This window comes from Argiope bruennichi, chromosome 2 (genome assembly GCF_947563725.1).
Source record: "Argiope bruennichi chromosome 2, qqArgBrue1.1, whole genome shotgun sequence".
Lineage (NCBI taxonomy): Eukaryota > Metazoa > Arthropoda > Arachnida > Araneae > Araneidae > Argiope > Argiope bruennichi.
The window spans coordinates 34,974,701-34,996,370 of NC_079152.1; the positions used below are offsets into that span (position 1 = coordinate 34,974,701).

Here is a 21,670-nt window from a genome sequence, read left to right on the forward strand (position 1 = left end):
TTAACCATTTATTTAGCATTTACTTGCCTAATTAACAACATAGTAAACAGTTCTTTGTCGAATTGTTGAATACCGTGTTTCTTTTTTCTACGAAACTTTTTCAAACATTTCATCTATCTATAAAATATATTCTTTTGAAATCAGTTTGATATTCATTGAAATCCTTCTAAAGTATTGAAATAAACGTATCTCTCTTTTCACTGAATTCATTAATCTATGTCATAGGTTTTGATCAAAATCGGTATGATGAAAGATATAATTTCTTCTTATCTTTCTGCCCACTCACCTTTTTAAAAAAATATTTTCAACCATTTCTGATTTGGAAAAACGTATGATTTTATTAAGCATAAACCACTTCCGATTTGGAAATTAGTATGCTTTCATAAAGCATATTCTTTTCCGAATCGGTTTAATGAATGTTACGATGCCATCGGCGACGGATCTACCATTTTTGTTTTATCGCCTGTTTATAAATACGAGAGAGGAGCTGGCGGAAGTTGTATTTAAGTTCATCTCCATCCTCCGTTTTATGAAGAACCGGAAGCTGCCTCTTCCTCTCCCGTTCGCTAATAAAAATATTTAGATGAGAACAGAAACATTTTCCTGCCTTAATGGGGTGTTCCACCGGGTGGACAGCTGCACGGTAACATGCCTGCTGCCATGCATGAAGATTTCCAGATAAGACTGTCCAGGAAACAAATGCAAGGAGCATCATTAAAATGTACCATATTATATACTTTTTTCCCGTCCCCTGGTTTTACCCTTCACTTGTATAAATTATAAAAAGAGGAAATATTATTATTATCAGAAAATTCCATTACAGAGATGTTGATAATTATTATATTTTTAATCAGAAAAAAAAAAGGAATTTTTGGAATATTTATTAATTTTGGAATTATACATGCCAGCCTATAAAAACATAAACAGATAAAAAAGAAGACTTTATATATGATATATGTAGATAAGTTTTAAACTGTGTTAAGAAGAAATTCTGATCGTGTCTTAGTCAGTGCCTATGTGAAAGTGATAATTAAAAAATATAACAAAATAGATTAAATATAGAAACACATACACACATTTTATTGTGTGTATATATTTTATAAATATATATTATACTTCAGTTCAGATCCTTCAGCTTGATTTTCTCTTGATATGTTTTCGAGACCCGATTCCATCGCAGAACCGTCGTGTAAGTGGGTCTGGTGCATGTTAAATCCGTCGGGACCACACGTCCTCCCACTGGTGTGTGGAAGTTTGGGTGTCAGCTCAGGTGTCGGCTTCGGCATTTGATCGCTGTTCAAAATTACGAGGTCCGTTCCCAAAATAGGCACAGTGTTGCTTTAAAACATAACGTTAATATAACTAAACTAACTTGATATCTTTGTCCGTGTGTGTGTGTATGCTATGATTCTACGGCTGCCATGGCATGTTGGTAAATTCTCGTCTTTCATACCGCAGGGGTCCATGTTTGATGCCCAAATCCACCGACGAAGTGTCGTGTAAGCGGGTTTGATACATGCTAAAATCATCAGGGCCAGGTATCCTCCCGCTGGTGTATTGTGGAAGTTTGAAGTATGGGTGTGGCCTTATATATCATCTTAGGATCGCATCTCAGAATAACGAGATATGTTCCAAACAGTCCTTCTTTAAAAAAGGACGCTAATATAATTAAATCTTAATCCCTCAAAGTGTATTTAAAAAATTTACAATAAAAATAAAAATAAATATGCATAAAAAATGTGCATGTAGACTTTGCATCAGAACGGTAAATTAGTGTGAGATTTTAGAGCAAATGGGTCTGCTCTCAGATGTACTGTTCAGACTTCATTTTCTTCCCTTTATGACAGAAATAAACAGAAAAATGCAGTGTATAAAGGAAAAAAAATACAATGAAGTCGACATGATATACTCCGACTGCACTTTTTTTTTATTATAAAAAAAGCACTGAGAATTTTGATATTCTATCGAATGCAATTCGATATTGATAAATTATTTAAATACTTAGATTATCGATCAGTTCCATTTCCAATGTGAATTGCACGAATTATTTTTCCATTTATTGAAAAATAATTTATGCTTCACTTCATCATCTCACAAAATTACTTTCTTTTTTCTTTCGCAAAATCAGTTACTTTTTCTTGATTTATAATATCGATTGTTTTCTAAGTTCGTACAATTGAGTTTTCAATATGAATCTCATTATTTTTTTATTAAAAATTTTAATATAATTTCTTAGATAAATATTTGCATTTATTATTATCGAAATTAATAAGTATCGAAATAAATTACAACGGTAATTTATATTTATGATTATCATAAATAATTTTTATAAAAATTAATTAACTGAAATACATGACAATATTCTGACAAGTCTAATTATATGCATAAAAAATTTTTATGCACTAAAAACGAAACAAAAAATTTTCTTCGCTGGAATTTTTGTTAAGAATGTTCAGGAAATCTCAAATTTTGATATTTTACCAATAATGGTTTTAAATTCTGAAAGTAAATAATTTGTATAAAAATATTAATTAAATTTTTAAAATGTTGAATACATATAAAAAAAATTGTTAGTTTTAAATTTTCAACTTATGCTTCTCACCTAAAGGGAGTAGACTAACTGTCCCTGACTAACAGGAAAGTTACCGAATTTTTACTCAGAATTTTAGAGTGGAAAACGTTTCTGAACTTATTCTGTTATTTTTTTTGAGCAAAGAATTGTTCTTATTAAATAAGATTAACAAGATTTTTTTATTTTTTTTTATTTTTATGTGTTTGTGAAGATTTCTATTTTTTTTTTTTTTTTTTTTTTATCAAACGTGTTTGATCACCCTATTATGGACAATTTGCATTAAACAATGTGAAAAAAAAATAATATAAGAAAAACAAAATATATGACTTCTTCCTGGTTTTATAAAAATTTTAAAGCATTTTACTACTAAAGCATATTTCTGAACTATATATATTAGCTCCAATATATATGGTATCAACTGTATGAATAAATAGAAAAGCAAAATATGTATCACTTCTTTCTGGCTTGATAAAAAATGTTTAAACCATTTATTATTTTACATTTCTGAATCTTTATTTAATTCTATTTACATATTACTTTGACTTTGTCTATATCCTTTCATCTTTACCTAGTTCAACGATCTGCAATAAAGTTTTAGAAAATTGGATTAATTTAAATTTGATTTAACTGTTTTCGCATGACTTTAGCTTTTACAAAACGTATTTTTCATTTTAAAACATAAAGCATGTGTTTCATGTCCTTAGATAATACTACTCACCCTTTTCAAGTTTACATTTACTTGTTTTTTGAGTCCTCCCCCTTTCAGTTGGGGTTCCTTGAGAAACATAAACTTGGGAATCCATGTATATACGGTATCAACTGTATAAATAAATAGATGCGCAAGCCGTACTATCGAAAGATACAAGGAGTAAATGTAGGATGGATTGTCTGGGTCAACTGGCTTCAATTCTCTCTCATCACTCACTCTTGTATCTCAACAGCAAGTCAGGTCCTGTCATCGCATACCCCCTAAAAAAGGACCCGAAATAATCATGGGACCGCTCGCTCATAAACGAAGGCTATCCCCACAAAACTCCCCAGATAAGAACTTTCAAAGGCACCTCTTTAAGACGTTTTTTCAGGCTTGATTTGAAGAAAAAACTTTTAATGCTTGGGTTTTCAGAAAACCGCAGACGATTCTGAAGAAAAACAGATGAACTTTCCACTGATTTGTGATGTCAACACCGGAAAGGAAAAGAGAGGCCACGTGGTCGGCACGTGTTTTAAACGATAAAAAGCAACATAGCAACATCACCGGTATTCCGACCCCTCATTTCACTGATTTCCTGTTTTCTGAAGAAATTTAGTGTGAAAATTTCTGATAAGATTTCTCTATTTCGTTTAAATTAAGGGGAATAACAACATAGTAATGGGGAAAAAATAGGCGTAGGTACCTGAATTTGGTTTGCATTTACCTGTTAACCGGGTAATCAACTTATATTCCATTCGTTTTGCATTGAAATATTTCGTCATACCCAGTTAAGAGGTTAATATTGAAAATTTGTTTTATTATGTGAGTTAATAAATAATGTCAATAAAAATCCGCATCAAAAGGGTTCCGAATCAATTAACTCGGCCTAAATTGCTTCTAAATATTTAATCGAGAAATATTTTTTCAACTAATATTTAAGATTTTGGATTTTTAATTCCAATACTATTATTTTAGACATTACTGATTATTGTTAATTTAAAATTTAAATAAATTAAGTCCGAAATAGAATATGCATCAATAGTATAGTTAGAACTGAATATTTTTGGTTCATTACGGATTCGAAGATCAGGATGTTTTTAAGATCCAGAATGGGTCAGCATTCAGAGTTATATAATATTGGATAGGTAACTTTTAGAACTTAGACAGATTTTCATCCATTAAACGATAAGAGAATTTACAATTGGAATTTGAAAGGTGAGAAAGGGCAGAGAGGATAAAATAATGTAAAAAAGAGTAATATTTGAATAAGGACATGGTGGCATTATCACCATTAATACGCTTTGATAATAATAAATTACATTTGTAGAGTTGCATTACTCTATTTTCTCTTTTGGGCAACAGATGGAAATGCCTGATTAGGCACGCATCCCATAATGCATTGCGATCTTGTCTTGTCTTCGTGTTTTGTGTTTGTTTTGTGTGAAATGTCATCATGAAAGAAATGTTCCCGAAAACATGAGTCCTCTTGCTCCCACTACACTGATCATAATGATCTTCATTCCAACGCATATTAAATTTTCACCTGAAAAAATATCATTCATAATAAGATGAGATGAGGTGCATTTTCTTAGAGCCTTGGTTACTGAATATACTGACCAAAAAACTAATATCGTAGCGATTTGAATCATAACTGTATATAGGCCCCGGGAGCTAGTCTCAGGGGGCATCATGTAGCGCCATTATTACTTTTATGTCAGTGCCTAAAATCAAATAAAATGAATGAGTGGGAACAATAAGTTGTACCATGTCTCAGACGTTATTCGCTTTTTCTAAACTACTGAAGACGATAAGAGGCGAAATAACCATATTATGCCCTGTGCACCGCCTACTTTCGATACGCCTCTGAACGAAACATTAAATAATTTAATAAATAACAGAAGCAATTATTATGAAGAAAAGGAATATATGTATATATAATTTCTATTAATTCAAAAACAAGTGCAAATTTTTCTCAGAGTTAAATGTCTATAGCCTATTTATAATTAAATTTTAATCCTATTTTATATAATTGTTCAATCAAACGGTTATTTATTTGAACAAATAACCGCCGGCCGAAGACTCTCCGTGTACATTGTGGCTAGAGCACGTATAAATCTATCTTAGCCACAAAGTCCTCCAAGTCGGGAGGAAGAATCAATGGAGATACTGGATTAGAGGTGATCGTTCCCCGATTCAGCTCTAAATTACGATCTGTGGATGAGTGAATGAATGAAACCATCCTATGAAAAACGGCTGTGACGCATGAATAGCTAATACATACTCTTGGCCCAAGATGGCGCTACTGAAACCAGAGGCGCTAAAGCTCGGCATAATCAATGACTTCGCCATCGGGCTAGTCTATGATAAGTGCCATAATTAGCAACAAGAGGATCAAACGACTATTAAATCAAAAAGGATATAAATGTATTATCAAATGAAAATTTAAAAAAAAATGAAACGCATTCGTCAGTTTCTAAATTTACAAATAATAAAGCACCAGAAAATCATGAATTACTTTATTTCTGTTGTCATATGAGAAACATACGTATAATTTGAAAAAAAAAAAAGACTGGTTTTTGTCGTTACAATTTAGCAAAAAGGATCAAGAATGAAAATAAATTTAAATCTAAAATTGCTTTTTCTTAGCTACAGAAATCATTATATTAATACTTTCCCTTTTATATTAATTAACATAGTTTCCACCAATCTATACATCATTAAAAATCACTTGAATTCAAATATCTTTTCACATTTTATTTCTGTCAATCCAATTTTTTAAGTGGGCAATTAATACGTCACTTTAACATCAAATGGTTCTTTTTTTCCAAAGTGACCACTAAACATAAATTCTGGTTTTATTAATAAAAACATATTTAATTAGCCTCAACGTGTATGTAATATTTCCAGATAATTATACCTAGTAATTACTCTTTTTTATTTAACATTAGTATTAATATTAAAATGAAGACAGATTTATCTTTTATAACGTCATGAATTCGAAAAATTCCATCATTTACCGTGAAAACAACGCGGCTGTTGTATATCCTCTTAACTTTGTCAACGCCGCTGTTAATGAGTTCAGAATAAACACAAAATTTCATTTATTTTATTTTCGAATCTCTCAGAATTGCTCTTGTCACTCACCCCCCCCCCCTCCACCCTCCTTTGTAACTGTAAACCGCTGAGAGATGCCCAGTGTTCACCACTCAACATTTCACCGCGAAGTAACTGTGACGTTTCGCAGAAGGTCGTGTTGTCGAAGTAAAAGATGGGAATTCGGTTATACATTAAGGAATGTGCTATACAAAGTTTCTTTTGTCGTTTAAACGAAACAGATTCTTTATACTAAAAATAGAATATTTATTAGAGTTGATTCTATTCTCTTGTTTTTATTTTTCTAATTTATTTATATTTTTTTGGTACAATTTTTACCATTGAATGAATATTTTTTTAGCGTCGGATTAAACTAATATTTACTCTCAGATTCCGATTTCTGATAGTTTTGCAAAATAAAAAGGTGTCGGTTTTTTTGTAATCTTTTAGCAAGAATGCTACAATAATCTCATATGTATAAGTTTATTTTAGTTTAGTTTAGTTATGTTAACATCCCATTTTAAAGCAACGCGAGAGCTATTTTGGGACGGACTTCGTAATTTTGATCCGTGGTCAGGTGACAACGACACCTGAGCTGGAACCCCTTTGTCCAAACTACACCGCACCAACGGGAGGACTCATATGTATAAAGTGTAAAATATCAGTCAAGATGAGTAAATGAAAATCAAGAAATATTTTTAATAAGTTTTTTTTTTTACCATTTCATTAGATGTTGCAACTATTTAACTCTTTACTTTTCTACAACTATCCCATATCTTGATTTAGTTACATCCTTTTAGATTATTTTATATAACTTTTGGGAGAATCCTAATAAATTAATTTGTAAACTTTTGTGTTAAAAGTAATTCAAACAAATATTTGCATTCTTACAGAAAACAATGAGTTGATTTTCATTAATCTAATAACAATTTTTTTTTAGTATTTCGCTTTTGTTATATTAGTCCCTTTCGTCTATTTCGTTTCTCTTTCTTCTATATTTCATGAAAATTTATCCATCCGATGGTAATATCAGATATTTTTGAATATGATAATATTTTTTTAAAAAAATATCAACATTTTTGAGTCTAAAAATAGTAAACAAGTTTTCAACTTTTCTCAAGGAATATTGCATATGCCATCATGTATCATTCGTGTTGGGCAATTTATGGAAGAATACAGGTGCATAGGTCCTCCCCTTTTGACCGCGAATCCAGATTACAAAGCCATTAAAAGAAAAGCCACTAATTGCTTCAAAACAGGACATTAATCGAAATACATTTCTGATTCATAATTATACTTAACCTATAATTCAGACCAATTAAATCTACCATTGCACCCTACTTTGCATACAAGAAAAGTATAAATCCATGATGTTTTCCACATTTATGTCTTTTAAATTCTAATAGAAAATACTTTTTGGACTATTTTAAACACTAAAAGCGTTCCGTTTTATAATCATATTTAGGAAAAGTAAGTAATGATGAGGATAATTGGGTAGATATTTTGTATTTGAATCTTTTAGCCCGACATAATAAATTGTATTAGTTTTTTTTCTTGTTTTAAATTCATCTAAATGCTGATCTAATGTAAATATCTTTTTTTTTCAGTTGCTTGGGGCTATCATCGTCAAGGTTATTGTCAAGCTGGATTTTCAGCAGCTGTCACTAAAGTAAACTAGATTCATATTCTTTAAAAAAAGATTTGTATTTAGTTTCCAATAATCTTTTCATACTATTACTCCAAGTCATATTAATTTTTTGCCACTTGTTTACAGGATGGAAGACAACTTTTCATCGGAGCAGTTGGTAGTTGGTACTGGCAAGGTAAAAAACTTTTTAAAAATAAGCTTTTAAACTGCTTTTTTTTTCTAAAACCGTAATGCTGTTTAAAAAAAAATTACATAAATCTTTATTATTAATAATCAAGTTTTTCGTGAGTTTGTAGATATGTATTGAGTTATTTTGATGTAATCATATGAAATATTTTACAGAAACATAATACTCTTTGAAAATATAAAATATTTTAGTACTTTTCTTTGGTTTCACAGTTAGGAGTTTAACACGGAAAAATAATATCATTAGATAATGTAATTTTGTAGTATTGAGATTATTTCTTAATTAAGATAAGTTTATCTTCTTTCAAAGTTATAATTTTAATGAACTCAATTTCTAATATTTCATTTATTAATTTCTGATATATATCTTTATCTGTAATTTAACAGGCATCAACATTTAGAATAAAAAATAAGTTTAAAAAGATTTTTATTTTTGAAAATATAAGTATAGCATACAAACATCAGCAAGACAAAAATATAATGCAAACAATATGATCATAGTTTCTTTTACAAAATTTTATTGAGTTATGGTTAGAATCATGGTATGGTAGATATGAAAGTTTCATGGTTTAAAATATTCACATATTCCCCAATTAATCAGTAAAACCTGTTTCCCATAATTGGCAATTTTATCAGCTTTTTTTATTCGCTCAAAGTATTTACATTCATGTATAAAAATTTGCATTTTATGCTTCTCTTAGTTTATGAATACTAAATTTTTAATTAGTTCGGTTTTCAAATAAAGAAGTAGAAATATACTCATAGAGCATTTAATTTTTATTTTTTATATCAGATTGAACTGGCATTTTTTAAAGTTTTGAATCCCTAAATTGACTTGGGTAAGATTAGAGATGAAGTTTTGTTTTATTTGATCGATATTGAGTACAAGGATTTTTTATAATGCAGTTTTATACAATAATAATTTTCATTAATAATGAGGTCTTAATAAATGTCGGAAGTGATTATTTTTATGCTTCAATAATTTCTTTGTCACATTCCTTCATAAAATTTCACATTTAGTGAATGAAGTTAGCAGAATTTTAATTCTTTATCTAAGGTTTTGTTCAGTTTGCAATTAATTTGTAAAAGCATCAAGTTCGGCCAAAGTATTGTTTTTTTTGTTTTTTTTTAGATATAGGCTTTCGATATAGATCTTTTTAGATATAGGATTTGCCTTCATGAAATAGTTTATAAGTTATGTCCAGTTGATAAGTTATGATGACATAATAAGTCAAGAGTGATTCATTTGATATTATTTTTATTTAAATCAAGGCCAGTTATTTGTAGGACTTGCTAATATTAATCTGCAGAGTGCATCACGTCGCGCGAGAGAGTAGTAATCAGAGTGCATCATTAAAATTGAATGACTGACCGCCTCGCATCGCTCAAGAGGGCTTTATGCTTTCTGCGAAATCAATCTTATTACGACTTGCTCCATTAATCGAATTCTGCACAAAGAGATGTAACCATTCATGAAAGATAATATCTATAAGCACTAAAAAATATTAGATTATTATTAGATAAGCGAATTCCTCTTTAGATGTTGATTTTAACGCAAAATTAGATAAATGTTTTGTCTTTTCATAAAATGATTCTCTTGTCTCTCGTTTTTATATTAACGATCTCGACGTGGTCATTAATATTATTCGCAGTACATAACTTATTTTTTTTATAATGGATTTTTTAGTATAATTATTGGTAAAAAAGATTCTGCTATTTTTAGTTTCTGATTGTCGAAAAGAACTTTTGAAATATTTGGTTCAATAATATTCTATAAGGAAATGTAATGCAACGAAAATATTTCATGTCTGCATTTTATGAAAGAATTAGGCTCTTTAGTTTTTAGCTTATGTTTAGTATTTATTTACACATCACTGCATTTGATATGAGTTATTTATAACGCTGTTTTTAATTTTGAAGGTCAGTTATACTCACAGGATCTTCTTTCAAAGGAGACTTTGTACAACACACCGGAAGGGCCAGCTGACGATGATGATAGTTACCTCGGTATGCGTTCAATTATTTTATTCCAAAAAAAAATATTTCTGCGAAATTTAAAAATAAATAAATAAAACTTCTTAATGATGGATTACATTACATATGACGTTATAACGCAGAATAGATATGCTGACAATTTCTTTTAAATGTTAAAATTATTTTAACAATTATATACTAAAGAAAATACATCACTAGAATATTTTTCTCATCTACTCATATTTTTTATCATGTATTTTTTTGGGATTAATCATGTGATATTTAAAATTAAAAGAATATAAGGAACTTTGATCAATTTGATCATTTTTCTATCATTTTGAAATGATGGATTTTTGTAAATAGCTTTTTACTCACATTTTCACATTATAATATTGTGAAATTTGTAGATTTATACATCCTCGATGACATTCATTATTTTTTTCACTGTATGATTAAAATTTAGATTTATTTTGAGCATTTCTATCATTGGCTTATATTGTTACGATTTTTTTAACAACCATATTTTTTAAAAAATAAATTATTTTCATCTTTTTATACTTTAATTGGAGTATTTTTAACTTTAAATTTATATCTGTTTTTAACAATTTTATTTTTCACTTTTAAGTTTATGAATCACTATTAGCGTTTAAGAGGAAAAGATGCGGTGTTCTTTGATTTACTGAGCTAAAATGTATATTCTAATGTCATATTTGTAAAGTCAGTTTTTTTTCTTTAGTTTTTTAAAAAGTCAGAAAGATTACTTTAAAAATTTTTTTAAAGTTTTCTGTAGTTTTTTAAAAATTTTACTCCAATCTTTTGGCATGCTCAATTTTATATTTTTTGATTAGTATTTTTACTTAATTAAATCTATATTTGATTATATGATTAGTATTATAACCGGTATGCTTCTTACAGGTTATTCCATAGCGATTGGCGAATTTACTGGCGATAAAAATCCAGATGTTGTAGTAGGAGTACCTCGTGGACACAGACTTTCTGGAAAGGTAAATCTTAAGAACAATGAAAATTAAATTATTTGAATACAAATGGTGTAATCAGATTTCTTGGGTATAAATTAAAAAGATAGTAGAAAACAACATTGCAAATATTTTATATACATGTATAATTGTATATATGTTGAGCTGAATAGTTCCAATGAAGTATAAACACAAGAAATAAGTATATGATAAATTACAATTTACTTAATAGCAGCAGCGTTAACAACTGCTTCATTGCAATATTTACTTCAATTAAAATTCAAAATTGCACTCACTAATTTTCCATTGACACTTCAAACTATGGTGCATGCTTGGAAGTATTGATTGATTGCTTAGGTTACAGTTTTAAGGCATTGTGGATCTCGTCGCTCGAATATACTGTGACGTTGGAAAAAAAAATATACCTGCCATGTTGGAAATTTTATGCCAAGCATTCTACTGGCGATGCCAATTATACTGATGGTCAAGCTATTCAACGATTATTGTAAAAACGCCATGAAGAATCAGTAAAGGAACAATTCTACTCTCGGGTTTGTGCATCATCCCCCTCCCCTCCACCCCCCCCCCCCCAAAAAAAACTTCCAATAGCCAACATGACCACGTTTAAAATCTATAATAATGTGCGCCTTCACATGACCAAGAATGCTTACAATGTCGTCGCCAGTCAAAGATCAAGATGATTGACTATACTACATATAAGATTGCTTGAAGTATTAATCTGTTTGCTAGTTTTGATTGCCAAATTAGTGTCAAATTCAAGGGGGAAATTTATGTAAATTTCAATTTCTAAATTCAGCAAAAAATATGCTTTCTAAAGCACATACTGATTTGCAAGTTTTGAATAATACTAGAACTCATCCTAGATAGAACTCATAATCTTATTATTCTATTTATTTATAAATACTTTAAATTCATAACCAAGTGTATTAAACAGATTTAAACAGGATATAAAGCTTATCTTTTCTCGTAGTTTTAATATAAATTGTCATCAACTATTGTGAAAATAAGTCCCGTACTCGTAATTTTAATATAAATTGTCATCAACTGTTGTGAAAATAAGTCCCGTACTCGTAGTTTTAATATAAATTGTCATCAACTATTGTGAAAATAAGTCCCATACTGGTAGTTTTAATATAAATTGTCATCAACTATTGTGAAAATAAGTCCCGTACTCGTAGTTTTAATATAAATTGTCATCAACTATTGTGAAAATAAGTCCCGTACTCGTAGTTTTAATATAAATTGTCATCAACTATTGTGAAAATAAGTCCCGTACTCTTAGTTTTAATATAAATTGTCATCAACTATTGTGAAAATAAGTCCCATACTGGTAGTTTTAATATAAATTGTCATCAACTATTGTGAAAATAAGTCCCGTACTCGTAGTTTTAATATAAATTGTCATCAACTATTGTGAAAATAAGTCCCGTACTCGTAGTTTTAATATAAATTGTCATCAACTATTGTGAAAATAAGTCCCGTACTCGTAGTTTTAATCTAAATTTTCATCAGCTATTGTCAAAATAAGTCTCATAACAATTCTTATTATAACTACACCGCTTCATTGTGTTGCCACCATAATGCAGAGCTCATTTTAATTTACTAATTGCTCTATTATTTTTAAAAAATCATTTTGAAGCATTTTTACACAATATAAGCATGACTTTTCTAGGACATAGCATTTTATTTAAGACTTCATTAAACATAACTAATCTGAGGGAAAAATGTCAACAACAGGGAAATTTATCATTTTAAATTTCATGCATGCTGAATGTCATCCAGATCTTAAATTTAATATTGCGGACGGATGTATCCTTGAAAAAAAAATTTCTCATTTTATTTGCAGTTAAAATAAATAGTAGCTATTTAAATAGCCACGTGTTTGCGTCTGTTAGGAAATAATTTTTAAAAAAGAGTGCACAATTCTTCTTATGCTTACTTGATTTGAAATGCTTCTTTGTAATTATGGTTTGTAAGACAGAATAGCCGGGAGTCATATCTTATTCGATCACTGATATTAAAATTTTGATATCGGAATAATGGAAAAAAAAGAATTAAATTCTAAAAAATTATTATATATTTCTTTCAAAAAATTATAGAAAACAATATTTAATCATTATCCTGGTTTCACTACGCATTTAAAAATAAAGCTTTGCGGTAAAAACAAAGAAAATATGAATTTAATTATTATAAATTGATAGTCAGACATATATTTACCGAGCTGCCATCTGTGTATAAAAAATGAAAGTTTTTCGATAATTTTCAAAATTAAATTTATAAATAGTAAAAGCAAAAGATCTTTAAATTACAGCAGAACTACGTTGAATAAAATAAATATTGAAAAGTTCAGGCTGAATTCCCTGATGTGTGGGATTTAAAGCAAGCATCATGTAAAATTATGCCATGAAAACATAGCAAATTTTGGGATATTTTTTAATATAGTATATAAATGTAATGATTTAATTTCACAACGAAATTCTCCAGTTTATTACAAAATTATGCTGCTGTAATTGAACTAATTCTACTTGGATATATCTTCAATACTATCTCGAAATTTTTTTGATATCATCTGTAATATTTATAAAATAAACCATAAATCTGACTTCTTAATTCTTACCGCTCCATTCCTTTATTCATTCATGTCTTAGCATTCAGTGACAGCATTCACTTGAGTACTTGATTATGAAAAATCCTCAAAGAATCGCGTTTGAATCCATTTTGGTTATCAAATTGTAAACTATTAGTTTTAAATAGTTTTTTCTACTCTATGTGTAATCTTTTAATTAAAATTTTATACTGATTTATAGCTGATATATTAAAAACTATGTGCCTTCTTAAACGTGTGGTATAAATTTGTATTGGAATAAGGTTTTTAAATCTGCTCTATCCTATGTAGCCGTCTGAAATTCTTTTTATAAAGCGTATTAATTCCTTAAATCAAATCTGCATTCCATTAAAATACTAATAATTGTGACACATAAATAAGGATCTATGAACTAAATTAAATGTAAATTAATTAATGAATTGAATGAATGAATTAAATTAATTGAATTAATTTAAATTTTGAATTAATTAAGTAAAATTAAATTATGAATTAATTAAAATGAATGAATTAATTAAAATTTTCTACTGATTTATAGCTGATATATTAAAAACTATGTGCCTTCTTAAATGTGGTATAAGTTTGTATTGGAATAAGGTTTTTAAATCTGGTCTATCCTATGTAGCCGCCTAAAATTATTTTTATAAAGCATATTAATTCCTTATATCTGTATTCCATTCAAATACTAATAATTGTGACACATAAATAAGGGACCATGAACTAGGATAAATAAATTAAATTACATAATTTTAAAACTTTCCTTATGATATGCAACCCTGTTGCTGATCCGAGGTAAGACAAGTGCGATGGTTAATTAAATCCGTTACATCACTGAATTTGAATTTAATAGCACAACGAAGAGGTTGTCTGAACGCATGCGATTTAGCTTGATTTATTATATGCTTCAGTCTTCTCTTGAATTTTTCATCTATTCTGTTAATTCTTGAAATTTCATACATTATTTACAGATAGGCATATTCAATACTACCTTATACAGCTTGCACAATATATCTGGTGAACAACTAGGTTCCTATTTTGGGTATTCTCTTTGTGTTACTGATATCAATGGTGACAGGTAAAATAAAGATTTTTTTTCTTCTTCGAAACTAATATTTATTCATATTAATTATTTAGTTAGAGAAAGAATTCATTTTAAAAACACTATGATTCTTCTTATGTTTTATACTTTTAATTTTTATTGAAAATATACCAGTTACTTATAATAAGTAATTAAGTTACTTGTATCCTGAAAGCCTGAATAATACATTTTACCATGTTTTAAAATTCCTTTGAAATTTTAATTTTGAAGAAATTTTTTTTTATTTAAATGTTTATATTGTTTTTAGCTCAGTTTTGTCTCTTATTTACGTTTAAAAAAAAGCATTTATCAAACGACTTTCAGCATTCCGAAAAAAAAAAAAATGGGAAAATAGTTAAGAAGAATTGCTGCCAATAATACTTAACATAATAAATTGTGATGAAAAACGTATTAATTAATAGTTTGGAAAGAAGAATGAATTATAATCCAACTATGCAAGTTAGCAATCCTATAGTAGCCAAAATCTACTTAAAACATTATTTGTTTAAATTTATCACCTTACATTCACAAATTAATTACTTGGTTCACGGCTCATTTAAAAAGTGGAAGACATGGTTTATAATAAATAAAAAGTAATAATGATGAAGTCAGTTTACTATGAATGTTATTTACTACCTAATTCCATTTTGACTTATGCTGTGATATTACGTCCAGTATATTTTTATTACAAAATGTACACTAAATTTTAACAGAAAATTGGGACAGTGTTATTGATATCTTTCACTTGAACATGGTTTTTTCTGTTAAATTTTGGGGAAAAAAAACCAACATTAAAGTGAAATCGTAACGTTTATTTATAAATGCTTATGAAATTTTATTAAAATATCCTCATTTTTTTTTCTCTTCCCAGTAATATAACTCATTGAAATATTATTTAGCATTATTTTTTTCTCTTATTGAAAACACTGAAAAATTACTCATGCTTTTGTGTCTTTTTGAAGGTTAGATGACATCATAGTCGGTGCCCCACTCTACACGGACCTTTTGGCTAAAGATAAAAGCTATGAGAAAGGAAGAATATATGTCGCCTATCAGACGAGGAAGGTATGTGTCTAGGGGATTTTTTATATGAATCATTTTATAATCTTTTATGATATTTTCATTAAGTTTAATGCTTAGTTTTTAATCCAAGCATTTCGAATCGAAAAATGTCACCATGAATCTAAACATACGCTATGAATTTAAATATAAGTCCTCCTGTTTGTTTGTTGTTTGTTTCTTATGGCACTTACCACTGACAAGCCCACTGTTACGAAGACAGCGATTTAAGCCTGAGGGGGAACGTCTCTTATTTTTTATAGCAGCGCCAACTAGGGCCAAGAGTACGACTTTGCTACTCACGCATCACTCATTCGCTTGCACAACCCCTTTTTACAGGAGGGCACATTCACACATCTCACAGATAGAACAACAGAAAAACAACCATGCCCAAACCGGGACTCGAACCCGGGACGCCCAGATCACGGGGAAGATGCGCTACCCCTAGGCCAGGACGCCGGCATAAGTCCTCCTAGAATTGCTATCGAGTTAAGCTCTGATTGGTGATTTGTTACCCCGATTTGAAATTTTTAACATTATTTTCATTCAAATAGTTAATAAAAATACAAAAATTCAATCCATGCACTTATAATTATTAAATGTAATATAAAAATTATGAATTCAACTCACTGTAAACAAAACTGAAATATATTTTTGCAGCAAACAGTCGAATCATAAATAACCAATAATTCACGCTTGGTATTTCCACCTTGGTTATTAGGACAAAAGTGTGATTTATGTAATCTAAAAACTATCGCCTGCTAAAAATGTAAACTATTATTATATTTATTTTCTATGTAGCTACAACGTCCTCTCCCCTTTGTTTTTCAAGAAAGGTAGACTATTACGCAATATCAATTGTCAAGGAACGGCATGAAATCATTGAACAGGGCCTACACAAATATTTGGTCAACTTCAAAACTGATACTGTCTTCAAGTTAAAATCTCAGCAGCATGTGCGTAAACAGACGCTAAAGTGGAGAATATGAAGTCTAAACATTTGACAGATGTTTGGCTGAAAAGAGAAAACTCTTGAAGTTTACTTCATTTTATTTTACGACGGGAAATATATTTTGCTGTGCTGTTGTTTTTTTTTTCTAATAGCACTTGTCATAGGCAAACCCACTGACTTTAGAAGTCAGTGATTTTAAGCCAAGAATATGTCTCTTGTTTTTTCAGTAGTGCCATCTAGGGCCAAAATTACGACTTAGCTACACACACGTCACAACCCTTTTTACGGGGAGGACTTCATTCATGCATTTCCTTCATTAATCCATAGATCGTAATTTAGACCTGAATCAGAGAACGATCACCCTTGATCTAGTACACCCATTGGCATTACTCTCGACATGGAGGACTTTGTAACCGCGATAGATTTATACGTGCGCCAGCCACCACATACACGGAGAGTCTTCAGCTGGCCAGGTTCGAACGATTGACCCAAGGAAAGCGAATCCAACGTCCTACGAATCAGGCGAGACGGCCCAGTGTATTTTGTACAGTCAATGATGACGTGTCTGTTTATATCTCAATACGCGCGCTGTTTACACCTCGCAAGCAAAATGAAAGAATTTTTCCCTGTGTGATTTTATAAAAAGATTAGGATAGGGATTTCTTTGAAACTTGTCGACTTAGGTAAGATAGGTATCTTGAAAAGAATGCCTTCGACGTTACAGATTTTTATGCCTTCGCTCGGGGCATGAGAACCAAAGAATCGGCAATTTTTTAGAGCTACTGCTAGAAATAATTACATCAAAAACTAAATTTTTGATCAGGAAATAAGAGAACATTTTAGAGTAAGTAACATGGGCTAATTTATGATTAAAAAGTAAGGAATTCATTAAGATATAAATAAAATTATCTTTGCATTTGCACGTCTTCCACAACTGTGTTGGCATTACGATTATATAAGGCATAAATCGTCAGTATATCCAAGCGTTCGTGATCACTGAAACAAGTCATTCTTTTAGAAAGCATTCAAGTGCGAGCAAAGAATTTTATTTTCTTGTCCCAATTATACTAGCATTTCTATGATATATTTCAACGATCGACTTCTCAAGTTTCTTTTTCCTTCTTTATTAAGATATTGCAGTTACCAACTAATGAAAGCGAAATATATTATGAGTGAATCCTCAAGCATTCATATTTCAAATCATGAATGTTCTGTGTTGAATGATTTTGAGTTTGATATAATAAATTTGTTTTGCTGAATAAATTTGTATTTCTGTATTCATCTAAATTTGTGATTAGATTCACTTAGAGTTTAAAAATAAATGTATCTATGCAAATTTTGCAGATAGAAATGTGAAACTTTGTATATACATGGATAAATATAAAAGAAAGAAGTTACTAATTAACATTTAACATATAAAAATGTATTCATTTTTAACATTTTGCTACCAATCTCCAAAAAAGCCAAAGAGTTTTCATGCAATTACACAACTTATCTAATGATGCTTTGTTGTTGGAAGCATGTTTAGATGCAATATTTATCGAAATAAAAGCTTGTTCTATTATTTGGGACACCCTGTATACAGGCAATCCATTAAACAATATTTTCTTTTCAGCATAATTTTCGAACAAGAAGCCATATTGATGGAGTTTATTCGAAAGGAAGATTTGGACTGTCTTTAGCTTCCCTCTCGGATATTAATAAAGACGGATATGGCGGTAAGATAATAAATTACATGATATGTTTTAATAAATGTTGGATTTTATTTTCTATTAAAAATGTTGAATGCCATGCACACCATTTGATTAACACTAGTGACTCATAGCCATCATCTAAAAATGACCCCTCTCTATTGTAGTTAAGAGGTACTTTGGCAAACATGGTCATCTATATGGATAAAAAGCGTGAATCACAAATATGAGTCACGATAACTAATATATTGAAAAATAAGAAACTAATTTAAATTATCAGAATGATTTTACTCTAGAAGTAAAATAAAAAAAAATTTACTTAATAGCTGTTTTCTCTTCATGAATGTTATGCATAGTTCTTCAGCTACTGTGCAGTATCTCTACGGTGATGTTCAACATTCTAAATGCCGTGCCATGATTTTATTTCCTACTTTAAAATGTTGAATGCCGTGTGCGCCATTTGATTAACACTAGTGATTCACAGTCGCCATCTAAAATTGATTTCTACTCTGTTAGTTAAGAGATACTTTGGAAAATAAGGTCATGTATATGGATAAAAACTGTGAATCACAAATATGAGTCACGATAATTAATGTATTAAAAAATAAGAATCTAATTTAAAATATTCGAATAATTTTACTCTAGAAATAAAATAAAATAAACTTTACATAATAGCTATTTTCTGTTTATGAACGTTATGCATAGTCCTTTAGCTACTGTGCAGTATCTCTACGGTGTTGTTCGACATTCTAAATGCCATCTGATTTAGGCTAATGCCATGTAATGGATTTTATTTCAAATGTTGAATGCTGTGTGTATATTATTTAATTAACACCAGTGACAGCACCATCTAAAATGATCCTTTCTCTATTAGAGTTAAAAGATACTTTGGCAAAGAGAATCATCTGTATGAATAAAAAGCGTGAATCACAAATATGCGTCATGGTAACTACATTAAAAAAATAAGAATCTAATTTTAAACTATCCGAAGGATTTTGCTCTATAAGTAAAATGAAAATCAAAGTTACTTAATATCTTTTATTTGTTCGTGAATAATACGATGGGTTCTATTAATAAAAGATATGCAATATCTCTACGGTATTGTTCGACATTCAAAATGCCGTACAATATTGTAAAGGTATGTAAAAAAAAGGTACTTTTTTGCTAATCGATAATGGTGGATTAAAATTACTTCAGAAACGTTCTCCACTCGCGAATTATTCTCGGTGCAAAGAAAAAAAAATCTCAATCTCATTTTAGTTTGGTGCAACATATTTCAAACTAAAATGGCACTAGAAATAGTAAATAAATATGAAATAAAAGCATTTATGCATAGTAAATGGGAAAAAAAATGTGTTTGGATGCTTTTTCTATATTTGTGAATGCAACTTTTTAAATTTAATCCATTTTCTAAACAATTTTTTTAATGTTCTGGACTATGAAAATTTCGGTGACGTATTTCTATGTATTCTCATTTGAGTTCGAGCTTCACAGGTTTTACGAAATCCTGATCTATAACAGTGTACTTTTGCTTGTTTTGCGTTGATATATGTCTTGTATTAGGAACGGTCGCTAACATTTATTCTATTTATATATACATAACATTATACATGTATTATCAATATATAAATACAAAAATGGTAATTCTAGTTAGGTAATCTGAGCTATTCAAATCAAATTAAAAGTAGCAGACTTTAACAGCTGGGAACATATTTTCTCTATGGCGGTGTTTAAAACAAATTCATTGGTAGGCTGATTGCTATGATAACTGAAATACAGATTTATACCTTAGTTTTTCAGATGTAAACTTCTTTGAGATAGGAGCAAAAGGAAGAGGCGTATCGTTGCCTTTATTTAAAAGTTTTGGCCTTATGACCGAATGCGTGTGCATTTAAAACTCGATTTATCTAAAATCCACCTTAAGCCCTTGGTCAGTATACCCATGTGTGACAGGTACAACGAATTATTGTTTCTTAAGCATATAAACTGAAATTAAATCATTCAGTGATATTATAATATGATGCAAAAATTTATGCATAATAGAAAAAAATATCTGACGTTGACATGGATTCTTAATTAAATCAATAATTTTTTTAATTAGAAATTATAGAACTGCTCGGAATTCATTCAGCAATAACTTACATTAAAGTTTAAAGCTCATTTTGTATTATGATAAAATTGTTGCAATTTTATTAATAATATATTAATTATTTATAATTATTTTGCGTTAAGAAATAAACTAAAATGTCAGATACTATAAAAATTCTAATAATCAATACTTCAAAAATAAAGTCAAAATATGCATAACATCATTAACAGAAAGATTTCGAATTTTAAGAAACTATAATTGCGTCCATACGTTTTGTACATTTTTAAAAGTGAATGTTGAATTTAAATTAAAAAGGTTCAATAAAAAATACTGATAATTAAGTAGATCTTAGGCATAGGGAACACAACACAGTCGTGTTTCATTTCCGAACACTTTTTCTGGAATTAAAATTTAATGAAAAATGTTGAAAATTAATGTCGTTATGAAACCCTTGCACCTTAACGGGTAGTTTTTTAATATTTAACTATAGGCTTCATGTAATTCTAAGCATTTAAAGTAGATCAATCGAATGTTAAGCACCTAATTATCCTATTTATCATTTTAAAATACCTTTTAGAGCCTTCAGAAAAACTCTTTCCCATTTGATAAGTATAATTACCTGAGAACTGTAAAGGGAAAAGCACCATTGCAATATGGAAGCTTTCTTAAAGGAAACTATCTAATTTAATCCTTTATCAAATGTCTTAGATTCTACAATCCCATATACTATGAATGCATCGAATATTTGACACTTACGTGGAATTTTTGTGTTAAAAAATATTTTTCTTTTATTAGATATTGCAGTTGGATGTCCTTATGGTGGTGACGATGGTCTAGGTGTTGTATATGTATTCCATGGAAGTTCCACGGGCATTGTTACAAAAGCGGCACAGGTAGGCTCCGTGAATTTTATTTTATTCGAAGAAGAGAATAATATAACTCTACTTTGACTGTTGTCCAATTATACATGATAAACCATTTATCACATTCTATATATATTTTATTTATCTTTTGCCTCTCTATTTTATCAGAAATTT

At 29.4% G+C, this 21,670-nt stretch overlaps 1 protein-coding gene across 1 annotated transcript in view; it reads left to right on the forward strand.

Annotated features, from left to right (window-relative positions):
- LOC129956889 (integrin alpha-PS2-like) overlaps positions 1 to 21,670 on the forward strand; it is a 127,080-nt gene that overhangs the window by 61,686 nt on the left and 43,724 nt on the right. Inside the window, exons 5-12 of the mRNA XM_056068905.1 lie at positions 7,964 to 8,025; positions 8,131 to 8,179; positions 10,111 to 10,197; positions 11,080 to 11,168; positions 14,733 to 14,839; positions 15,805 to 15,907; positions 18,469 to 18,571; positions 21,429 to 21,526. Coding sequence (XP_055924880.1) covers positions 7,964 to 8,025; positions 8,131 to 8,179; positions 10,111 to 10,197; positions 11,080 to 11,168; positions 14,733 to 14,839; positions 15,805 to 15,907; positions 18,469 to 18,571; positions 21,429 to 21,526 — 698 coding nt within the window. The remainder of the gene's footprint in view (positions 1 to 7,963; positions 8,026 to 8,130; positions 8,180 to 10,110; positions 10,198 to 11,079; positions 11,169 to 14,732; positions 14,840 to 15,804; positions 15,908 to 18,468; positions 18,572 to 21,428; positions 21,527 to 21,670) is intronic.